Genomic DNA, 21756 nt, shown 5'->3' on the forward strand with positions numbered 1-21756 from the left:
TTAGAAAAACAATAGATAAAATCAACAAAATTGGCCAGGCATGGTGGCTCACACCTGTAACCCCAGCACTTTGGGAGGCCGAGGCAGGAAGATTGCCTGAGTGCAGGAGTCTGAGACCAACCTGGGCAACATGGCAAAACTCCATCTCTACCAAAAAAAAACAAAAAACAAAAAAACAAAAATTAGCCAGGCATGGCCATAAGTGCCTACAGCCCTAACAACTCGGGAGACTGAGGTGGGAGGATCACTTGGGCCCAGGAGGTCGAGACTGCAGTTATCTAAGATTGTACCATTGCACTCCAGCCTGAGTGACAGAGCAAGACCCTGTCTCTAAAAAATAAAATAAGTTAAGATAAAATAAAATAAACAAAACAGTTGGGTCTTTTTGAAAATATAAACAAAAGTGAAAAAAACCTTAGCCAGACTAGGGAAAAAAGAGACTACTCAAATAAAATCAGAAATGAAAGAGGAAACATAACAAATAGTACAGAATACAAAGGATCATAAGAAACTACTAAGAACAATTATATTCTAACAAATAGGATAACAGAAAAAAATGGATTAATTCTAGACATATGCAACCTACTAAGACTGAATCATGAATAAAGAGAAAATCTCAGTATACTAAGAACGAGTAAGATGTTTGAGTTGGTAATAGAAAGTCTTTCATCAAAAAGAGCCCAGGACCAGATGGCTTCACAGCTGAATTCTAGCAAACATATAAAAAACTAATACTGTATTAGTCCATTCATGTTGCTATTAAGGAATACCTAAGACTGGGTAATTTATGAAGAAAAGTGGTTTATTTGGCTCACAGTTCTACAGGCTGTACAGAAAGCACAATGTCAGCATCTGTTTCTGGTACGGTCTCAGGAAGCTTACAATCATGGTAGAAGGCAAAGGGGAGTCAGCATGTCACATGGCGAGAGAGGGAGCAAGCAAGATGCCAGGTCCTTTTAAACAATCTGCTCTTGTGTGGACTCACACAGCAAGAACTCACTCATCACCAAGGAGATAGCACTAAGCCGCTCTATTCATGAGACATCTGCCTTCATGAACCAACATCTCCCACTGGGCACCACCTCCAACACCAGGGATCACATTTTAAGGTGAGATTTTGGAGGAGACAAACATCCAAACCATATCAAATAACAATTCTTTTTAAACTCTTCCAAAAAAAATTGAAGTGAAGGGAACACTTCCATACCCATTTTACAAGCCAGCATTACCCTCATACTAAAGCCAGACAAGGACAGTACAAGAAAAGAAAATTGTAGGCCAATATCCCTGATAAACATAGGTGTAAAAACCCTCAACAAAAAACTATAAACTTAATTCCACAGCACACTAAAAAGATCATTTACTGTAAGCAAGTGTGATTTATCCCAGGGATGCAAGGATGGTTCAACATATGCAAATCAGTAAACATAATACACCGCATTAACAAAATGAAGGACAAAAACCATATGATCATCTCAATAGAAGTAGAAATCATTTGACAAAATTCAATATTCTTCACGATAAAAACTCTTAACAGGTATGGAAGGAATATACCACAGCACAATAAAGGCCATATACGACAAGCTCACAGCTAACATCATACTCAAGGTGAAAAGTTGAAAGCTTTTCCTCTGACATCAGGAATAAGACAATAATGCCCACTCTCACCACTTTTTTTCAACATAGTACTGGAAGTCCTAGCCAGAGCAATTAGCCAAGAGACAGAAATAAAGGGGATCCTAATATGAAAGGGAGAAGTAAAATTGTCTCTGTGGATGATATAATCTTATATATAGAAAACTCTATAGAGATTCCACCAAAAAAAATTGTTAGAACTGATAAGCAATATCAATAAAGTTGCAGGATACAAAATTAATATACGAAAATCACTAGCATTCTTGTACACCAACAGTGAACCATCTGAAAAAGAAATTAAGAAAACAATCTCATTTATAGTAGCAACAACAAAAACAAACAAAAAAAACTTAGGTGTAAATTTGTAAAAATTGGTTAAATGAGGTAAAAGATCTGTGTACTGAAAACTGTAAAACACTAATAAAAGAAATTGAAAATGACACAAATAAATGGAAAGTTGTTCCATGAAAGAATTAATGTCATTAAAATGTCCATACTACCTAAAGCAATTTACAAATTCAATGCAATCTCTATCAAAATTCCAGTGTCATTTTTCATAGAAATAGAAAAAAAATCCCTAAATTTGTATGGAACCATTAAAACATACCCAGATAGTAAAACAATCTTGAGCAAAAAGAATAAAACTGGAGGGATCACGCTTCTTGACATCAAAATATACTAGAAAGCTATAGTAATCAAAAGAGCATAATATAAAAACAGACACACGGACCAACACAGCAAGATTCAGAGCTCAGAAATAAACACACACATTTATAGACAATTGCTTTTTAAAAAAATTTAAGAACAGGGTCTTACTACATTGCCTAGGCTGGCCTCGAACTCCTGGGCTCAAGAGATCCTCTCGCCTTGCCTCCCATGTAGCTGAGACTATAGTCATGAGCCACCATGTGTGGCTAACTTCCTTTTTGCTTAAGGTGCCTAGAACAAACAAGGGAGAAAAGATAAGCTCTTCAAAAGATGGTGTTGGAACACTGGATTTTCACAAGCAGAAAAATAAAATTGGATTATTATCTTACACCATATACAAAAATCAATACGAAATATATTAAAGACTTAAATATAGGGCCTGAAACTGTAAAACTACTAGAAGAAAACATAGAGAAAAAACCTCCACAACATCAGTCTGGCAATGATTTTTTGGATATGACCCCAAAAGCACAGGCAACACAAGCAAAAATAGATAAATGGGATTGCATCAAACTAAATAGCTTTCGAACAGCAAAGAAAACAATTAACAGAGTGAAGAAACAACTCACAGCGTGGGAGGAAATACTTGCAAACCACACATCTGATAAGGGGTTAATATTCAGGCTATATAAGGAACTCACACAACTCAAAAGCAGGAAAACAAATAACATGATTTAAAACTGGGCAAAGAACCTGAGTAGATATTTCTCAAAAGAAGACACACAAATGGCCAACAGATATGTACAAAATAAATGTGGTCGGGTGTAGTGGCTCACACCTGTAATCCCAGCACTTTGGGAGGCCGAGGCAGGCGGATCACGGGATCAAGAGATAGAGGCCATCCTGGCCAGCATGGTGAAACCCCATCTCTACTAAAAATATGAAAATTAGCTGGGCATGGTGGCATGTGCCTGTAGTCCCAGCTACTCAGGAGGCTGAGGCAGGAGAATTGCTTGAATCCAGGAGGCGGAGGTTGCAGTGAGCTGAGATCACACCACTGCACTCCAGACTGGCGAAAGGGCAAGACTCTGTCTCAAAGAAATAAAAATAACAATAAAAATAAATAAATAAATGCTCAACATCATTGATTATTAGAGAAATGCAAATTAAAACACAATGAGACAGTACCTCACATTGTTAGAATAGCTATTATCAAAAAGATGAAAAACAAGTGTTGGCGCGGATGTGGAGAAGAGGGGACCCTTGTACACTATTGGTGGGAATGTCAATTAGTACAGCCGTGATAGAAAACAGCATGGAGGTGTTTTGAGAGCCCCAGCCAAACTGGGGTTCCAATACCAGAGTGGCTAGCAACACTGCCCCTAACAGGAAATGAAGGGGAACTGGATAGGGATGTTTACCATGTCCTTTCACAGGATACTTTTTTTAACAGGGGGTGGACTAATGCCTAGTTTTCAGCCTGGGTTCAGGGGATCCGTCACACAGAACACTCTTTTATACTGACAGACACTCTTGTGACCCTTGTCTGACCCATGCCCAGTTTATGCCTGCCTGGCGATCACTCTGGTGCTGGGTGCCTGACCTTGTGTTCTCCTCAGCATCTCAGGGAAAACCCAGCTTGGGGCATCTCCTAGTCCTTCAGAGGGGAGGCACAAATTCAATGCACCACCAAAATAGGAGACAAGTTCAGCAATTTTTGCTTACAGATATTGGGCAAGGAGATGTAATGAATGAAGAGGGCAATCCTCCATCCCTGGGTCATGAGAGGCAGGAAGGAAGAGTTAGGCAGAGAGAGAGAAGCCCATGGCAACTAGCTGTATATATGAGGACTAGGATTGGGGGTACTTTAAATTCTCTGGAAAATACCTGAATGGCCCATTTAAAAGGAAGCAGTGGGAAAGGAGAGAGCCCAGTCTTCTAGGCCGGAGAGATGTCTCTGAATTCTTATCTCTGGCCACCGGCTTGAGCCATTTGGATGTGAGGTAGAACTAGAAACCCTGTCAAGGGTGACTGAGCTCTGCTTCTGGTGTGAGAAAGTTAAACTTGTATTCAAAATCGATGCCAAGGCAACATAAAATAGAATTCACTGCAGGAGGGGAAATGAGAAGATACTGTAGAAAGAGTACAAGATTTCTATTAGAAAAAAAAGGGATATGTTTTTGAGATCTATTGCTCAGCATGGTGACTATAGTTAATAATAATGTATATTTCAAAATTGCTCAGAGTAAATTTCAAATGTCTCATCACAAAAAATAATAAGTGAGGTGGTGGATATGTTAATTAGCTTGACTTATACATTTATACCTACATCAAAACATCACCTTGTACCTCATAAATTTATATAATTATAATTTGTCAATTAAAAATAATAATTAATAACTTCACAGTATATCATGTCGCAGGTGGCAACCATGTTTATATCTAAATTCTTAAAACTGCTGGATCAAAGGGTACATCTGTAAAACAGAAGACATCATTAAACTGCCCTCTGCAGACGCTGTACCAATTTACACTCCCACCGGTTAAATAAAAGAATGGTTTTCCATGACTCCGTACCAACACTGAGTCATCAAACTTTATGAGTTTTGTCAACTCGATAGACAAAAGCATATCACAGGGTAGTTTCAACTGACAATTATCATAAGTATACAAAGTGTCTTAAAATTTTTAGTATTTGCAAGCCATCTATATGTCCATTTTCATGTATGTTCTCTTCATCTTCCCATTTTTTCCATTGGGCTTCTGTTTTTTTTAATGTATTGATTTTTAGCTCTTTCTACAGTAGAATAATTAAAATTAGCTTTTTGACTATGAAATAAGCACAGATATTTTTCCCAGTTATGTTTTTGACTCATTGGATTTTGCCAAGCAGATTTTTAAAAATTTGATATAATTAAATGCATTGATCTTTTAAGGTTTCTGCATTGGTATGACAGTTAGCAAGGCTATCTCTATTCTCAGCTGTTTTAAAAGTTTCTCCATAAGTTCTTGAGGCACTTTATTGGCTTCCTCTTTATAACATTTAGATATTTGATCCATTTAGAGGTGTTCCATGTGTAAGGTGTGAGGTATGGATCTAAATACATTTTTGGGCCGGGTGCAGTGGCTCACACCTGTAATCCCAGCATTTTGGGAGGCCAAGGCGGGCGGAGCCTGAGGTCAGGAGTTCGAGACCAACCTGACTACCATGGTGAAACCCTGTCTTTACTAAAAAATACAAAAATTAGCTGGGCATGGTGGCACACGCCTGTAATCCCAGCTACTCAGGAGGCTAAGGCAGGAGCATCGCTTGAACCCAGGAGGTGGAGGTTGCAGTGAGCTGAGATCGTGACACTGCACTCCAGACTGGGTGACAGAGCGAGACTCCTCACAAAAAAAACAAAAACAAACAAACAAACAAAAACAAAAAAAAATCCTCTCAGTTGTCCCAATATCATTTATTGAATAGTCAATTTTTTATTTATTTGAAAAGGCAACTTATTTAAAGCATTTCCAGTATCAATTATTTAATTCCAAATGACATGATTAAAGCGCTATTTACTGAGCTTTCAAATGTAGATAATACCATTGGCTCATCTACGAAAGATGAGAATTTGGATCCCATACACCACCTCTCCTCTGCCTCCTCCAATGTTTGATAATTATATCATGTTTTGTTCCTCTACTTAGTGCTTTTCCCACTTCAAATAACTTACTTATACCACTATTTCTTGTTTCAATAGCTCTAATCAGTATCTAGAGTAAAATTAAGTAAGCAGGAGGCTATTGACCTGAGACAGTCTCCGTGCTTTGAATTCCTATGAAACAAAATGCAACCTAACTTAGTATGTAAACAAACTGAAACTTAACTTAGGAGTTTCATTTTTATAACAGATAACCAGGTCTTTGCCAATCACAAGCAGCCAAGCTTCAGCTAAGTGCAAGCAGCCAACGGACTGGCTCATGTCTAAATCAAGCAAAACACTTAGCTGCAACAAATCAAACTATTTATGTACTTTACTTTCCTGTTCTGCTTATAAATACTCATTGCTTACAGTTGCAGAGCTCTCGGAACCTCTTCTGGTTCTGAGTACAGCCTGATTCAAGAATCATTCTTTACTCAAATAAACTCCATTAAATTTAAATTGTCTGAGGTTTTTCTTTTAACACTAAATACCCCTCTCAGCAATAGGAAGATGATAGCCCATAGAAGTGAATATATTTTTCTTTTTGTTGTCTCTACTCCATTTTATCCACAACAGGGCCCAACCTAAAAATAATAATAATAACAACAATAATAGTATGTGGAGATAGACTGTAAGGACTCAGATCAATGTTTTATTATTCTGTGATTCTTAAAGTAAATATACGTGAGTCCCTACTGATATAAATAACTGACTGAATAAATAAATAAATAGAAAGAAGGGACAACTCTCTTGTCAGAAGAATTCCAATTAATAAATGAAAAAAACTAAGGAAATAGAGAATCACCATTAGAACACCACAGTAACAACTGCTGCAGGCAAGATCCACTGATGAATAATAAAACTGATCGGTGACAGTTTAGGGAGCAACTGGATATTTGCATAGCCTCAAAGTATCTCCCCCAAATATTTATTAGTTACCATGGTGGTGTTAACGTAGATCCACAACTTCTTTAATATTCTTCCCTCCAGTGGATGGACTTAATCTACTCAACCCTCACTCCCAGGGTGGGCTGCACTTACTGACTCCCTTCCAAAAACTAGGGTTTGGATAGGGGAAAATGGTGACTTTACAGTGCAGAAATTTTCCAGTTGCTCCGCCTTAACCAGGTGACCAAGGTAAACACCACCAGTGATGAGTCATGTTGATATCCCTGTACCTCATGACATGATTCAAGAAGGGCACCTTACCTCTGTGGTAATCCTCCCAAAAGTCCACAACCTTAGTCTTACTCTGAGGAAATATCAGACAAACCCAAATGAAGGGACATGCCACAAAATAGCTGATCAATACTCTTCACAAGTGTCAAAGTCATGAAACACTAGAAAAGGCCAAGAAACTCTCATAGATATGGGAAGAATAAAGAGACATGACAACAAAATTCTGTGTGTATGCTGGACTGGATCCTGGAACAGAAAAAGAACACTAGTGAAAAAACTGGTGAAATCTGAGCAAAATCTGTAGTTCAATTAATAGTAACGTACCAGGCTGGGCACAGTGGCTCATGCCTATAATCCCAGCACTTTGGGAGGCTGAGGCAGGGGGATCACGAGATCAGGAGTTGGAAACCAGCCTGTCCAATATGGTGAAACCCCGTCTCTACTAAAAAATACAAAAAATTAGCTGAGCGTGGTGGCACACGCCTGTAGTCCCAGCTACTCGGGAGACTGAGGCAGAAGAATCGCTTGAACCTAGGAGCCGGAGGTCGCAGTGAGCCAAGATTGCGCCACTGCACTCCAGCCTGGGTAACAGAGTGAGACTCCAGCTCAAAAAAAAAAAAAAAAAAAAAAGTAATGTACCAATGTTAATGTATTGGTTTTTATCATCATACTTATGTAAGATTTTCACATTAGGTAAAGCTGGATGAGGGGTATTCAGAAACCTTGTACTATCTTTACAAGTCTTCTATAAATCTAAAATATTTCCAAATATAAAAAGCTTTTTAAAATAAGTGATTGATCTACCTTTGAAATGAAACCTTAAATTACCATGCTGAATTAGCTCTTGGACACTTTAAAATTATGATTACTGGAGAAAAACAAAAATGTAACTGGGCATGATGGCTCATGCCTGTAATCCCAGCACTTTGGGAGGCCGAGGTGGGAGGATCACTTGAGCCCAGGAATTCAAGACCAGACTGGGAAGCATGGTGAAACCCCATCTCTACAAAAAACACAAAAATTAGCTGGGTGTGGTGACATACACCTGTAGTCCCTGCTACTCAGGAGGCCAAGGTGGGAGAATTGCTTGAGCTTGGGGGGCAGAGGTGGCAGTGAGCCAAAATTGAACCACTGCACTTCAGTCTGAGCGAGAGTGAGATCATGTCTCAAAAAAAAACAAGGTGGGCTGTGGTGGCTCACATTTGTAATCCCAGCACTTTGGAAGGCCAAAATGGGTGGATCACCTGAGGTCAGGAGTTCAAGACCAGCCTGGCCAACATAGTGAAAGCCCATCTCTACCAAAAACACAAAAAAAATTAGCTGGGTGTGGTGGTGGGCACCTGTAATCCCAGCTACTTGGGAGGCTGAGGCAGAGAGAATTGCTTGAACCCAGGAGGCAGAGGTTGCAGTGAGCTGCAATTGTGCTACTGCACTCCAGCCTGGGCAACAGAACAAGACTCCATCTCAAAAAAAAAAAAAGTTTAGTTTCAGTGGTTGTCGAACAATTAGTTTACTCTGCAAGTAGGTAATGATAACATCATTTTTCATTCCATTTTGCATGCTCTTCTCCATGTAGGGGTTTACCTTGTATCTCTGTATTCTGATAGCCTGGAGTTGTTTTCCTTATTGATACAAATGAAAAGTGGAATCTTTATATGTTTTCCAATTTATTAAATTAGTAATGTTAAAAATAATTTTAACAAAGTTAAATGGAATTATTTTAAAATTCTGTTTCTTTGCAGTAAATGTAATCCCAATATAAGACAATACGACTCACATATTTGTGAAAACGAATAGGGCCAATCGTTTCCATTATCACCACAATTATCTATGGTGAGGCCTCTCCATCTTCTACCAGTCCCTCTTTTTTTTTCACTCACTCAAAATATATGTATCGATGGTCAAATGTGTCCCAGACATTGTGCAAATCTCTGACAAAGGTAACACAAGAAAATGTGTACTCTGAGAACTTCTTATTCTGCCCCAGTTTAGGAGATTCATGCAACTGCCAAGTAACAATAATAAGAGCTAGCAGTTATTGGAGTACCTCATTCCTCACAACTCGTCATAAGGCAGGTGTTATCATTAGATATTCCCCATGTGTATGCAGGATGAGGAAATAGGTTCAGAGAGGTCAAGTGGCTCACCCAAGGGGCACAGCTAAGTGAAAGGCACTCCAGGCATCTCAAACTACCCCCTTCCCACAAGACTCCACTGCAGAGCAGGACAGTCACCCTGACACCAGCCCAGTGGGTTCATCTTGCCCATTACCCAGATGGGGCTGATTTATCAAGACAAGGGAATTGCAATAGAGAAAGAGCTTAATACACATAGAGCCAGCTAAACAGGAGACCAGAGTTTTATTATTACTCAAATTAGTCTCCCAAAATTCGGAGGCAGAGGCTAGGGGGCTTTGTGGGTTTTTTTGTTTTTGTTTTTGTTCTTCTTTTGAGAGGGAGTCTTGCTCTGTCACCCAGGCTGGAGTGCAGTGGCATGATCTCGGCTCACTGCAACCTCTGCCTCCCGGATTCAAGCAATTCTCCTGACTCAGCCCCCCGAGTAATTGGGATTACAGGCACATGCCACCATGCCCGGCTAATTTTTGCATTTTTAGTAGAGACAGGGTTTCACCATGTGGGCCAGAGTGGTCTTGAACTCCTGACCTCAAGTGATCCACCCACCTCAGCCTCCCAAAGTGCTGGGATTACAGGCGTGAGCCACCATGCCCGCCGGCTAGAGTTTTTTAATGATAGTTTGGTGGGCAAGGGGCTAGAGAATGGGTGCTGCTAATTGGTTGGGGATGCAATCACAGGGGTGTGGAAAACCGTCCTCAGTGCACCGAGTTGCATTTGGATGCGGGCCACAGAGGAGTCACTGGTCCAGGTGGAGTCATCCTGTCATTAGAAATGGAAAAGTCTGAGAAGGTATCTTCAAAGGCCAGTCTTAGGTTCTACAAAAGTGGTTATTTACAGGAATAATTGGGGAAGTTGCAGAGCTTGTGACCTCTGGAACAATGTCTGGTAATTGTTAATGCCTACATCTTAGCAGAATTCAGGCCCCTCTCATAATCCTAAACTTGTGGACTTTTATTAGTTTTATAAAACTGGTTTAGTTTGGGGAAGGGCTATTATCATTTAAACTATAAACTAAATTTCTCCCTATATTAGCTCGTCCCATGCTCAGGAATGACCAAGGGCAGTTTGGAGGTTAAAGGCACGATGGAGTTGGTGAGTTCAGATCTGTTTCACCTTCGTAATTTTCTCACTGTTAAAATTTTTGCAAAGGCGATTGCAGAGCCCGTTGTCCACACCTGCGCGCTCCCCAAGGGGTCCCTACCCACCCTGCCCCTGGCTGGGGGCCGTAGGCTGGCCCCGCCCCGCTGCGCCGGAGGGGGACCTCTGCCAGGGCAGTTTCTCTCTGAGGCTGCGCGCTAAGGCGGTGGGCGGTCCCAGGCAGGCCCAGAAGCTGGGCAGCCTCTGCCGGGTTCCGGGGAAAGGAGCTCCTGCTGCCACTGCTCTTCCGGAGCCTGCAGCATGGGGTCCCTGCCGCGCACCGTGGAGCTCTTCTATGACGTGCTGTCCCCCTACTCCTGGCTGGGCTTCGAGGTGACGCTGGGAGGGGCCGCCTCGGCAGTGTCTGGGGAGTGAGGGCGGAGGGAAGAGTGAGCGCAGGGCTCCGGGACAGAGGTCTCGTGTAACTCCTGGCGCCGCCCAAGGGGTTAAGGCAAGCAGGGAGAGCTCCGGGGCTGAAGGTCACTTTGTGCTTTTAAACGGAATAGAGTCGCTGGCTCCAACCCGAGCCTTTATATCCCGACTGCAGTTTCCCACGGTGGTGGAAAGAGGGGCGGCTCCAAACATTCAGGGAGAAATGCAGAACACGGCCACCTCTTAGCCCAACGATGGCAGTTTTGGGGGAAACTGGCCACAGGAGCGAAGATCCTGGAATAGATTTCTAGTAGTGAGGAGAGTTTTGCCAATTTCAAACCAAACAATGTAGGGTGTCCGCATAACCCCTGCTCTGCACTTAGCGCCTCCCTTCCCTTTCCCTCGGCTCTTTCACTTTTCCATCTTGCACACTGGCAATCGTTCTTGACCTCTGCCCGCAGATCCTGTGCCGGTATCAGAATATCTGGAACATCAACCTGCAGTTGCGGCCCAGCCTCATAGCAGGGATCATGAAAGACAGTGGTAGGAAGGGAGGGTCGGGGCAGGGGTGATCTCAGTGGCCCAAGAGAGTCGACCCCAGCGGGTCCTTATATTGGCACTGGCAGCCAGAAAGCTGCCCTCTGCCCCGTCTCTACTAAAAATACAAAATTAGCCGGGCGTGGTAGTGCATGCCTGTATACCACAGCTACTCGGGAGGCTGAGGCGGGAGAATCGCTTGAACCCAGGAGGCGGAGGTTGCGGTGAGCTGAGATCGCGCCATTGCACTCCAGCCCGGGCAACAAGAGCGAAACAACAAGAGAAAAAAAAGGAAGCTGCCCTCTGCCCAAAACCCACGTCGAGGTCCCCAAACCTGGGACTCTTAGGTCTTTTCTCACTTAGCGTGCCCAACCTTCTCCTGGCAGGAAACAAGCCTCCAGGTCTGCTTCCCCGCAAAGGACTATACATGGCAAATGACTTAAAGCTCCTGAGACACCATCTCCAGATTCCCATCCACTTCCCCAAGGATTTCTTGTCTGTGATGCTTGAAAAAGGTGAAGAGAGCGGGATGTAGACAGGGTATCCAGTGAAGAACACAGAAGTCGGAGATTGAGGGATTGATAGGATGGAGGGGCTGCGGGAGACTAAAGCAAGTGAAGCCTGCCTTGGGAAACCTCAGGATCAGCCTTGAGCGAGCTGAAGGTTGCCGGGCATGAAAGGGAAGAAGAGCAGGCAAATAGGTCATGGGAACCTTGGGTGAGAGGCTGAGGGCGGAGGAGCTCTGGGGGATGTCAGAAGCAAGGAAGAGCTAGTCCTCCACCAGGAAAGCAGCAAGAGGAGCCCTGCCTCTGGGTGCCTCTGCCCCACAGGAAGTTTGTCTGCCATGCGTTTCCTCACCGCCGTGAACTTGGAGCATCCAGAGATGCTGGAGAAAGCGTCCCGGGAGCTGTGGATGCGCGTCTGGTCAAGGGTGAGTGTGGGGCTCTGGGAATCCTCTGGGAGGACCTTGGATGACTTTCTGACCTTCCCCAGGCACGTTTTCAGGGTCATGATCCTGCCCCCGCCCGGGGGATCTATGTCCTCCCAGTCACACCCCTCTCCCCGCACCGCCTTCCTGCTGTCTTCTCTTCTTCCCAGAATGAAGACATCACCGAGCCGCAGAGCATCCTGGCGGTGAGTGTCCTGGCTCCACCCCAACTGCACTCATAGAGAATCTGAGAACAGTTGGCGTTTGGGGGTAAAGAAGACAATAGGTCTCTTATTGCATGGAAAAGGTTATAATTACTGGGGAAGAAAGGATGTCTGTGATTCAGGGCACAAACTACTGAAAAGTTGGAACTAAGGATCCTCAAAAGGATATCTCAAGGTTGAAAGGGGAAGTGCAAAAGGGACAATATACGGGTAGAATTTATTTGCTGAAAGATGTCAGTGAGAGAAAGATGCTCAGTGTTGGAACCCCTGGATGGGGAGGGATATAGTATTCACAAGTCTCCACAAACTCCAACACAAACCTCACCAACACATCCAGAGTGGAAGGCAGGAGACTTGTTCCAAGAGGCTTTAAAAAGACGAAAAGAGATAACTAATGCCAGGGTTATATAGGAGCCTGAGTGAGAACAAATGGAAATAGCTCAAAACATTGACCAGTGAGCCATAGATGGGGGTATAAAAGTAAGTTTGTCTTCAGGATTAAATTAGGAAATTCAAAACAGTATTATTCCTCTGGTTTACAAAAAAAAATAGTTGAGACCTATTCAAATTTAATACATAAAGTGGCAAATCACACAAAAGTTAAATGTATAAGGAATGGCAAATATATCTTCTACAGTCTATACTCCTGCAAAGTACATGTGTAATTTTTAGCTTGCTTTTTTACTTCATATTTAATCATTTTCCATGCTTTTTTTTTTTTTTTTTTTTTTTTTTTGAAACAGGGTCTGGCTCTGTCGCCCAGGCTGGAGTGCAGTGGCGTGACCTCGACCCACTGCAACCTTTGCCTCCTGGACTCAAGCAATCTTCCCACCTCAGTCTCCTGAGTAGCTGGGACTACAGGCACACACTACCATGTCTGGCTAACTTTTTTATTTTTTGTAGAGAAGGGGTTTCACTGTGTTGCCCAGGCTGGTCTCAAACTCCTGTGCTCAAGAGATCTGTCTGCCTCCACCTCCCAAAGTGCTGTGTTTACAGGAATGAGCCACTGTGCCCAGCCTCCATGGAATTCTTAACTCTGAAAGTATAGTTCTTTGTTTCTATAGAGGTTCCATTGAGTGGACTTATTTTTGTTTTGCTTAACCATTTTTCTGTGGTTAAACATTTTGTGTGGGACATAATTCTCTAATTTAACCAAGTCAAAGATAGTGTCTCATTAGGACAGGCTACATGAATTCCTGGGTCCCACTTCTGATCTAGGAAGTCAAGTTGCAGTGGCTGTCAATCTTGGCTGTGAATTAAAATCACCTGGAGCACCTTGGAGCTAACCCTTTCCCCTGGAATTGTGATGTAATTGTTCTTGTTCTTTTTTTTCTTTCTTTCTTTCTTTTTTTTTTTTTTTTTTTTTTTGAGACAGTGTCTTGCTTTGTCACCCAGGCTGGGGTGCAGTGGCATGATCATGGCTCACTGCAGACTCAACCTCTTGGGCTCAAGTGATCTCGCATCTCAGCCTTACGAGTGGCTGGGACTTCAAGCATGTGCCACCATGCCTAATTTTTTTAAAAATTTTTTGTAGAGATGGGGGTTTCACTTTGCTGCCCAGGCTGGTCTCGAACTCCTGGGCTGTAGCAATCTCCTGCCTCAGTCTCCCAAAGTGCTAGAATTACAGGCATGAGCCACAGTGCTTGGATCTAGTTCTAAGGGATGACCTCACGTGGAGATTTTTTAAAGCTCCTCAGGAGTTTCAAATGGGCAGCCAAAGTTAAGAACCATCTATCCCAAACTATACCAACAAACCACAAACTGAAGCCTTTATCTTTGTCTTGAAGCCAGGTAGGTGGCTGCAGCCATGTGCCTTGTTACAAAGTTCTCAGGAAGTTCCACTGGAATTACAGCCTAGCTCTTGATTCAAAAAAAGCATGAGATACTTAGGAACTGTGAGAGGTAGGAAGGAAAGAGCCCTGGACTTGAATTCTAGAGACGTGGATTCTAGTGTTGGCTCTGCTACCAACATGCTCTGTAACTCTGAGCAAGTAATGTATCACCTCTGGATTCAGGCTCTTCATTTGTGAAATAAAGAGGTCTATCTAGCTGGTCTCTAAGATGTCCGCTGGTGTTAATTTCTGTGATTGACTCTGTGCCATCTACCTTTTCTCCTTTTCCACCCATCTCAAGATTTGGGATAAAGAAAATAGTTCCTCTTGGCAAGGACAGATCTCCACTTGTGGGTGGGTAAGGGCATTGCCAGCAAAACTTGGGGGCAGAAAATAAAAAGACCAGAGTTTTCCTCTGAGATCCCCATCCAATATCATGCAGCCACAGTTGTATTCCCTACTATATTCCCTTAGGCTGCAGAGAAGGCTGGTATGTCTGCAGAACAAGCCCAGGGACTTCTGGAAAAGATCGCAACGCCAAAGGTGAAGAACCAGCTCAAGGAGACCACTGAGGCAGCTTGCAGATACGGGGTGAGCAGCTCTTTATGTGTGTTCCCAGCACCCATCCTGAAGATGGAGACTTGAGAATCTCTAAGTGTGAGTCCTTATGCTCCTGTACAAAAGCCCCCTTTCCAAATGTTCTCCTCAGTGCTCTTAAACAACCCTCATCTTCTTCCTTCTTTTCCTTGGCCTCAGGGAAAGGAAGGGAAGGAGATGCACAGTGAGAGAAAAGAGAGCATCTTAGAAACAGGAATGCACCTGGGGCCACAGAGCCTCTTAGACCTCTTTGCTTCTGTGAACTCAGAAAAGTACTGACTCAAAGGTTTCAACCCCTGCCTAATACCTGCTCCTTTGCCTTCCTCCTTGCATTGTAACTGCTTTCTCCAGGCCTTTGGGCTGCCCATCACCGTGGCCCATGTGGATGGCCAAACCCACATGTTATTTGGCTCTGACCGGATGGAGCTGCTGGCGCACCTGCTGGGTAAGTAAGTTAAAGATTCAACCCTGAGCCAGGTGCAGTGGCTCACGCCTGTAATCCCAGCACTTTGGTAGGCTGAGGTGAGCAGAGCACGAGGTCAGGAGATTAAGACCATCCTGGCCAACATGGTGAAACCCCGTCTCTACTAAAAATATAAAAATTAGCTGGGACTACAGCTGCCTCAGTGGGAGGCTGAGGCAGGAGAATCACTTGAACCTGGGAGGCGGAGGTTGCAGTGAGCCGAGATCGCGCCACTGCACTCCAGCCTGGGTGACAAAGCAAGACTCCGTCTCAAAAAATAAAAAGATTCAACCCTGAGCTGCCTTTGACCCCAGCTCCACACCCACTATATCAGTTGACCAGAAGGAGGGGCTCAGAGCAAAAAAATATTCTTGGCACTTCCAGTAACAAAGCGTTATGCAGTCAGTGCTGTTCAAGGTTGAGTGGGCAGGGGCTGTCTTCATCCCCATAAAAGAAAAGGAAGCCTTCTATACCTTGAAGCCAAGCAAGAGTCTTTCTAGAAAACCCCTGGGACCTTGTGGGACCAACTCCTGCTGCCAGAACACCTGAGAACAGTGTGCAGAGTCTGTTGTTTTCTTCATCCAGGAGAGAAGTGGATGGGCCCTGTACCTCCAGCCGTGAATGCCAGACTTTAAGATTGCCCAGAGGAAGCAAACTCTTCGTATAAAAAAAGCAGGCCATCTGCTTAACCCTTGGCTCCACCATAAGGCACTGGGACTCGGATTTCTCTATCTGGTAGAGGTATTTTCTGTGGCCCTGGGAGCTGTCTGTCTTTCCCCTACCCCCAAGGATGCCAGGAAGACGTCCACCATTAGCCATGTGGCAACCTCTACTTCTATGCCTCACAAGTGCCTTTCAGAGAGCCCCAATTCTGCTTTCCCACAAAATAAACCTAATGCCATCAGGCAAAACATTTCTGTGTCTGTATCTGCCCTGGTATATTCTCATTCCTGGGGTCACATCCTGCCTACTCTAGGGGTAGGTGAAGGAGAGCTGTTTCAGTATTTCCAGCCAGACCAGCCATGCAGCCCACCTTGAGCAGCTTGTGCGGTGGAAGAAGTGAGAATAGTCCCCCGTTCTCTCACACAGAAACTCCCCTGGTCTCTCTATCAGCAACAGAAAACCAAGCCAGATGGACTTTGCAACTAATCAAGTTTGGGATTTACTGTCTTCTGACCAACCACAGTGACTGAGATGGGGCTGGGACCAGAAGCCCAGTGGGAGTGAACAGCCGAGGGAACCAGAGTCTAGCTGAGCTTGTGGCCAGATATTTAAACTGGGTCCAGCCACACCTGCAGAACCAGGGCAAGGCAGTACCGGGAAACTGGCTGGAGTTGCTGCAGTTTGGAGAAGTTGCACACCCTTTCATAGATACCTCCCTTAACCCTCAGTGCAGATTCTGAGAAAACTCCAAGGCTTCTCTGCCTAACCTAGTATAACCCCTGTTCCTTACTACATACATATAACTTTTCCATTCCCCCAGTAATTGACCCAAAGTCCCTGCCTCTAGCTGTGCCCATTGTGCAATGATCAGAATCCCTTGTTTCAATAGTATTTTGACTTCTTTAAGAATACTCTGTATTTGGAAGCTGAAACCTCACTTGGATCCATTGTTGGGAACCAAGTACGGAGCCTTACATAGCCCGGAGGAGTTTCAGGAGCAATGCCACTTTCCCTTCTGTCCCTCCCTCTGGGTCTGGCTCTTCCCATAGTCCATTTTCCCCTTTTATCTCCCATTAATTTCTGTCTTCCTCTCTCACCTTTTCCATGTCTCTAGCATCCTCCAGGATTTAAAATCATCTTTACCCAACTTATCTGTGAAGTAATGGCAAAAGAACATCTCCAAATTAAGTACTTTTCTTCAAAGGAGTTTCATGGGATGTACAGCTAGTATAAAATAAAAATATGGGAAGATGTCCAATCTTAAAAACCATAAGGGCAAATTAAGACAAAACTAAGCTGCCCAGAGCAGGGTGAGTGGAACCAGTTTTATGAATAAAGATGCTTGTCTCAGCACTATATGTGGATATCAAAAATTGTGAACAACTTAAACACCTATCAGGAGGAGAATACTTTAATCAAGTATGGCACATTCAGGAGATAATGTTTTACAGTCATCAAAAATTGTATATGAGGGCCAGCATGGTGGCTCACACCTGTAATCCCAGCACTTTGGGAGGCCAAGGCAGGCGGATCACCTGAGGTCAGGAGTTCGAGACCAGACTGGCTAACATGGTAAAACCCTGTTTCTACTAAAAATACAAAAAAGTAACCGGGTGTGGTGGCACGTGCCTGTAATCCCAGCTACTCGGGAGGCTGAGGCAGGAGAATCGCTGAACCCGGGAGGCAGAGGTTGTGGTGAGCTGAGATTGCACCATTGCACTCCAGCTTGGACAACAAGAGCGAAACTCTGTCTCAAAAAAAAAAATTGTATTTCTGAAGAATTGTTAAGAACATTGGAAATTCTTGAGATATAATATTGATTGGAAAAAGATGAAACTATATGGTATGATCTCAATATGTCTTGATGAATAAAAACATAATACAGAGGACATTATTCTGAGATAAAATACATCAAAATCTTTCCATTTTATTTGTATACTTTTAAAATTTTTGATTTTTTAAAATGTATTCTGATACACAAAATAATAAAAATGAAAAATAAAAAATTTGGCCGGGCGCAGTGGCTCATGCCTGTAATCCCAGCACTTTGGGAGACTGAGGCAGGTGGATCACTTGAGGTCAGCAGTTTGAGACCAGCCTGACCAACATGGTGAAACCCCATCTCTACTAAAAATACAAAAATTAAGCTGTGTGTGGTGGTGCACACCTGCAATCCCAGGTACTCAGGAGGCTTATGCGGGAGAATCGCTTGAACCTGGGAGGCAGAGGTTGCAGTGAGCCGAGATCGGGTCACTGCACTCCAGCCTGGGCGACAGAGTGAGATTCCATCTCAAAAAAAAAAAAAAATGTAGATTCACATTGCAGTACAATTGTGCATCTTGCCCATTGATTTCTAAATGTATTAACTACTTAAATTAATCCTGAATCTTTTCCCAGGCTTAAGTGGGATAATGTTTTATTGTAGATGCATATTTCCTGGCTCTACCCAGTCTTTCTTTGAAGACTTTATCATCCTATTTTCTGAATCCAGTGGCTGACTTTAATCTTCTCTGGAGGAACTAGATAATTTCTAGACTAATGCTTACACTCATGATCCAGATTGTAATTTCTGAACTCCTTCTTCCAAATAGAATCAAAACAAGAAAGGGGAAAGCCTCTCAAAGCAACTGTACGTTAATAATGAAACACTCTTTTTTTCTAATCCAAGGAGGGTTTCATACTTTTTCTTAGTTTCTTGCCCTCTTCCCTTCTGATCAATAATTGTAATAGGAAATTTGCAATTGTGCCAATACTCAGATTCAATACTGAACTACAAAAAAAGCAACGTAAAAGCAAGGTAAAAGCAAGGTATCAAGTAAAAAGTGAAGAGTCCTCCCTTTCTCATTCCCATTCCTACTCTCTAATTTTTTATATATCCATTTTGTAAGCTATAATACAGAGATTCCATATACTCTTCACATACTTTCCCCAGTGGTAACCTCTTGCATAACTACAGGACAATAACACACTATAGGACAAAAATCAAGAAATTGACATTGATACAATCCATCAACCTTATTCAGAGTTCACCAGTTTAACACATGCTTATTGTGTGTCTGTATTTAGTTCTATATAATTTTATCACATGTATGCTGATGACCACCACCACAGCCAAGATACAAAACATTTTCAGCATAAAGATTTCTCATGCTACCCTTTTGTAGCCACAGCTACCTCCCTCCCTCCCTGTACTTTCCTAATCCTTGGCAGTCACTAATCTGATCTTTATGTCTTGTCATTTCAAAAATGCTACATAAATGGAATCAGATTTGATTGTTTTCATTCAGCACAATCCCTTTGAGATCTATCCAAGGTTTTGACATGTATCGAGAGTTTATTCCTTCTTATTGCTGAATAGTATTAATATTCTATAGTATGGATGTAACATAGTGTGTTTAAACATTCGCCTGTTGAAGGACACTTGGGTTGTTTCCAGTTTCAGGTTCTTACAAATAAAGCTACTCTGTGCGTTCATGTACAGGTTTTTATTTTCATTTCTCTGGGTAAATGCTTAGGAACACAACCACTGGGTCCCATGGTAAGTCCATGCTTAGTTTTAGAAGAAACTGTCAAGGCTGGGTGCATGATGGCTCCCATCTGTAATCCCAGCACTTTGGGAGAACAAGGCAGAAGGATGACTTGAGCCCAGGAGTTCAAGACCAGCCAGGGCAACATGGCGAAACCCCATCTCCAAAAAAGAAAAAGCCAGACATGGTGATGTGTGCCTGCAGTCCCAGCTAATTGGGAGGCTACAGTGGGAGGATCCCTTGAGCCTGTGAGGCGGAGGTTGAAGTCAGCTATGATCACGCCACTGCACTCCAGCTTGGGCAACAGAGCCAGACCCTGTCTCAAAAAAACAAAAACAAACAAAAAAAAGGAAGGAAAGAAGAAGGAAGGAAGGGAAAGGAAAGAGAGAGGGAGGGAAGGGAGGGAGGGAGGGAGGGAGGGAGGAAGGGAAAAGAAAAGAAAAAAAAAGAAGAAAAGAAACTGCCATACTGTTTTCCAGAGTAGCTGGTTTCACTTTTCCACCAGCAACGCATGAGTGATCCAGTTTGTCCACAGCCTCACCAGCATTTAGTGTTACTACTGTTTCTTACTTTAATCATTCTGATAGGTGGGTAGTGATAGCTCACTGTGATTTTTAATTTGCATCTCCCTAATGACTAATGAACATCTTTTCATGTGCTACTTGCCATCTGTACATGGTCGTCAGTAAAATGTCTGTTCATGTCTTTTGCCTACTTTCTAACTAGACTCCTTTGAAAATTTCTCATATTGTTTTTAACAATAGATTTTAAAAGAATTTACAGACTAAGAATACATTTTTGAGACAATGGGGAAAATGATATGGAGTGAATATTAGTTGATATTAAAGAATTAATGTTAATTTCATTATGTGATAATAGCTGAGTGGCTGTGCACAAAAAAAAAAAAAAAAAAAACTTTTCATTGGTTGTAATTCATTTTGAAATATTTAGGATAGGGCCAGGCATGCTAGCTCACACCTGTAATCCCAGCACTCTGGGAGGCCGACATAGACAGATCACGAGGTCAAGAGATTGAGACCATCCTGGCCAACATGGTGAAACCTCATTTCTACTAAAAATACAAAAGTTAGCTGGGCATGGTGGCACGCACCTGTAGTCCCAGCTACTTGGGACGCTGAGGCAGGAGAATCGCTTGAACCCGGGAGGCGGAGGTTGCAGTGAGCCAAGATCGCAGCACAGCATGCACTCCAGCCTGGCAACAGAGCAAGACTCCGTCTCAAAAAAAAAAAAAATAATTTAGGATAGAAATGACATGATGCTTTTTAAAATGTGGCAGGTCAGAAGGAATAGATGAAACAAGAGTGACAAGATGTTAATTATCGTTAAAGCTCAGTGATGGATACATGGGGAGTTATTTATACTATATTATGTGTATTGAGATATTTCCATAATAAAAATGTTTTTAAAAAAGAATGTAAACCCACAGATTGGGAGAAAATATTTTTAAACCATACATCTGATAAGAGGTTAATATCCAAAATATAAAAGAAACTCAATAGCAAGAAAACAAATCACCCAACTGAAAAATGATTACAGGACGTGAACAGACATTTCTCAAATGAAGACATACAAGTGGCCAACAGGTTTATGAGAAATGTTCAACAACTAATCGTCAGGGAAATGCAAATCAAAATTACAATGAGATAGCACCTCACATCTTGTTATAATGACTATTATTAAAAAGCTGAACAATAACTGTTAGTGACGACGTGGAGAAAAGGGTTGGCAGGAATACGAATTAGTACAGCCATTGTGGACAATAGTATGGAGGTTCCTCTAAAAGCTAAAAAGGGATCTACCATATGATCCAGCAATCCCACTTCTGAGTATATATCCAAAAGAAATGAAATCAGTGTATCAAAGAGATATCTTGCTCTTATTCACGATAGCCAAAATATGAAGTCAACCTAAGTGTCCATCAACAAATGAATGGTTAGGCTGGGTGTGGTGGCTCAGGCCTGTAATCCCAACACTTTGGGAAGCCTAGGTGGGTGGATTGCTTGAGCCCAGGAGTTCGAGACCAACCTGGGCAACATGTCAAAACCTCATCTCTATTTTATTTTAATTAAATTTTAAATAACCCAAAATGAATGGTTAAAAAATGTGGTATGTATAATACACAGTCATGCATTGCTTAATGATGGGGATATGTTCTGAGAGATGCATTATTAG

At 42.6% G+C, this 21756-nt stretch overlaps 1 protein-coding gene across 3 annotated transcripts; it reads left to right on the plus strand.

Annotated features, from left to right (window-relative positions):
* The first annotated feature begins 10557 nt into the window (after nucleotides 1–10557).
* GSTK1 (glutathione S-transferase kappa 1) lies at nucleotides 10558–16288 on the plus strand. 3 transcript variants are annotated; one of them, XM_004046378.4, is made up of 8 exons: nucleotides 10558–10753; nucleotides 11254–11335; nucleotides 11716–11844; nucleotides 12160–12260; nucleotides 12428–12463; nucleotides 14788–14904; nucleotides 15262–15355; nucleotides 15959–16288. In XM_004046378.4, the coding sequence occupies exons 1-8, from the start codon at nucleotides 10682–10684 to the stop codon at nucleotides 16006–16008; spliced, it is 681 nt and encodes a 226-aa protein (XP_004046426.2). In that variant the 5' UTR covers nucleotides 10558–10681; the 3' UTR covers nucleotides 16009–16288. The 3 variants fall into 3 exon arrangements, with proteins under 3 accessions (XP_004046426.2, XP_055203113.1, XP_018886568.2); XM_019031023.3 differs by lacking the exon at nucleotides 12428–12463 and having other exon boundaries at nucleotides 10583–10753; XM_055347138.2 differs by lacking the exons at nucleotides 12428–12463; nucleotides 15959–16288 and having other exon boundaries at nucleotides 10580–10753; nucleotides 14788–14970; nucleotides 15070–15355.
* Nucleotides 16289–21756: the final 5468 nt, after the last annotated feature.

The sequence above is a fragment of the Gorilla gorilla genome, chromosome 6 (assembly GCF_029281585.2).
Source record: "Gorilla gorilla gorilla isolate KB3781 chromosome 6, NHGRI_mGorGor1-v2.1_pri, whole genome shotgun sequence".
NCBI classification, from domain to species: Eukaryota; Metazoa; Chordata; class Mammalia; order Primates; family Hominidae; genus Gorilla; species Gorilla gorilla.

Bases quoted from the DNA above. Each gene is read 5' to 3' on its own strand.
- GSTK1 (XM_004046378.4), top strand. From the start codon at position 10,682: ATGGGGTCCCTGCCGCGCACCGTGGAGCTCTTCTATGACGTGCTGTCC. The intron at 10,754-11,253 runs GTGACGCTGGGA...CTCTGCCCGCAG, and splicing joins ACTCCTGGCTGGGCTTCGAG to ATCCTGTGCCGGTATCAGAA. The intron at 14,905-15,261 runs GTGAGCAGCTCT...TGCTTTCTCCAG, and splicing joins AGGCAGCTTGCAGATACGGG to GCCTTTGGGCTGCCCATCAC.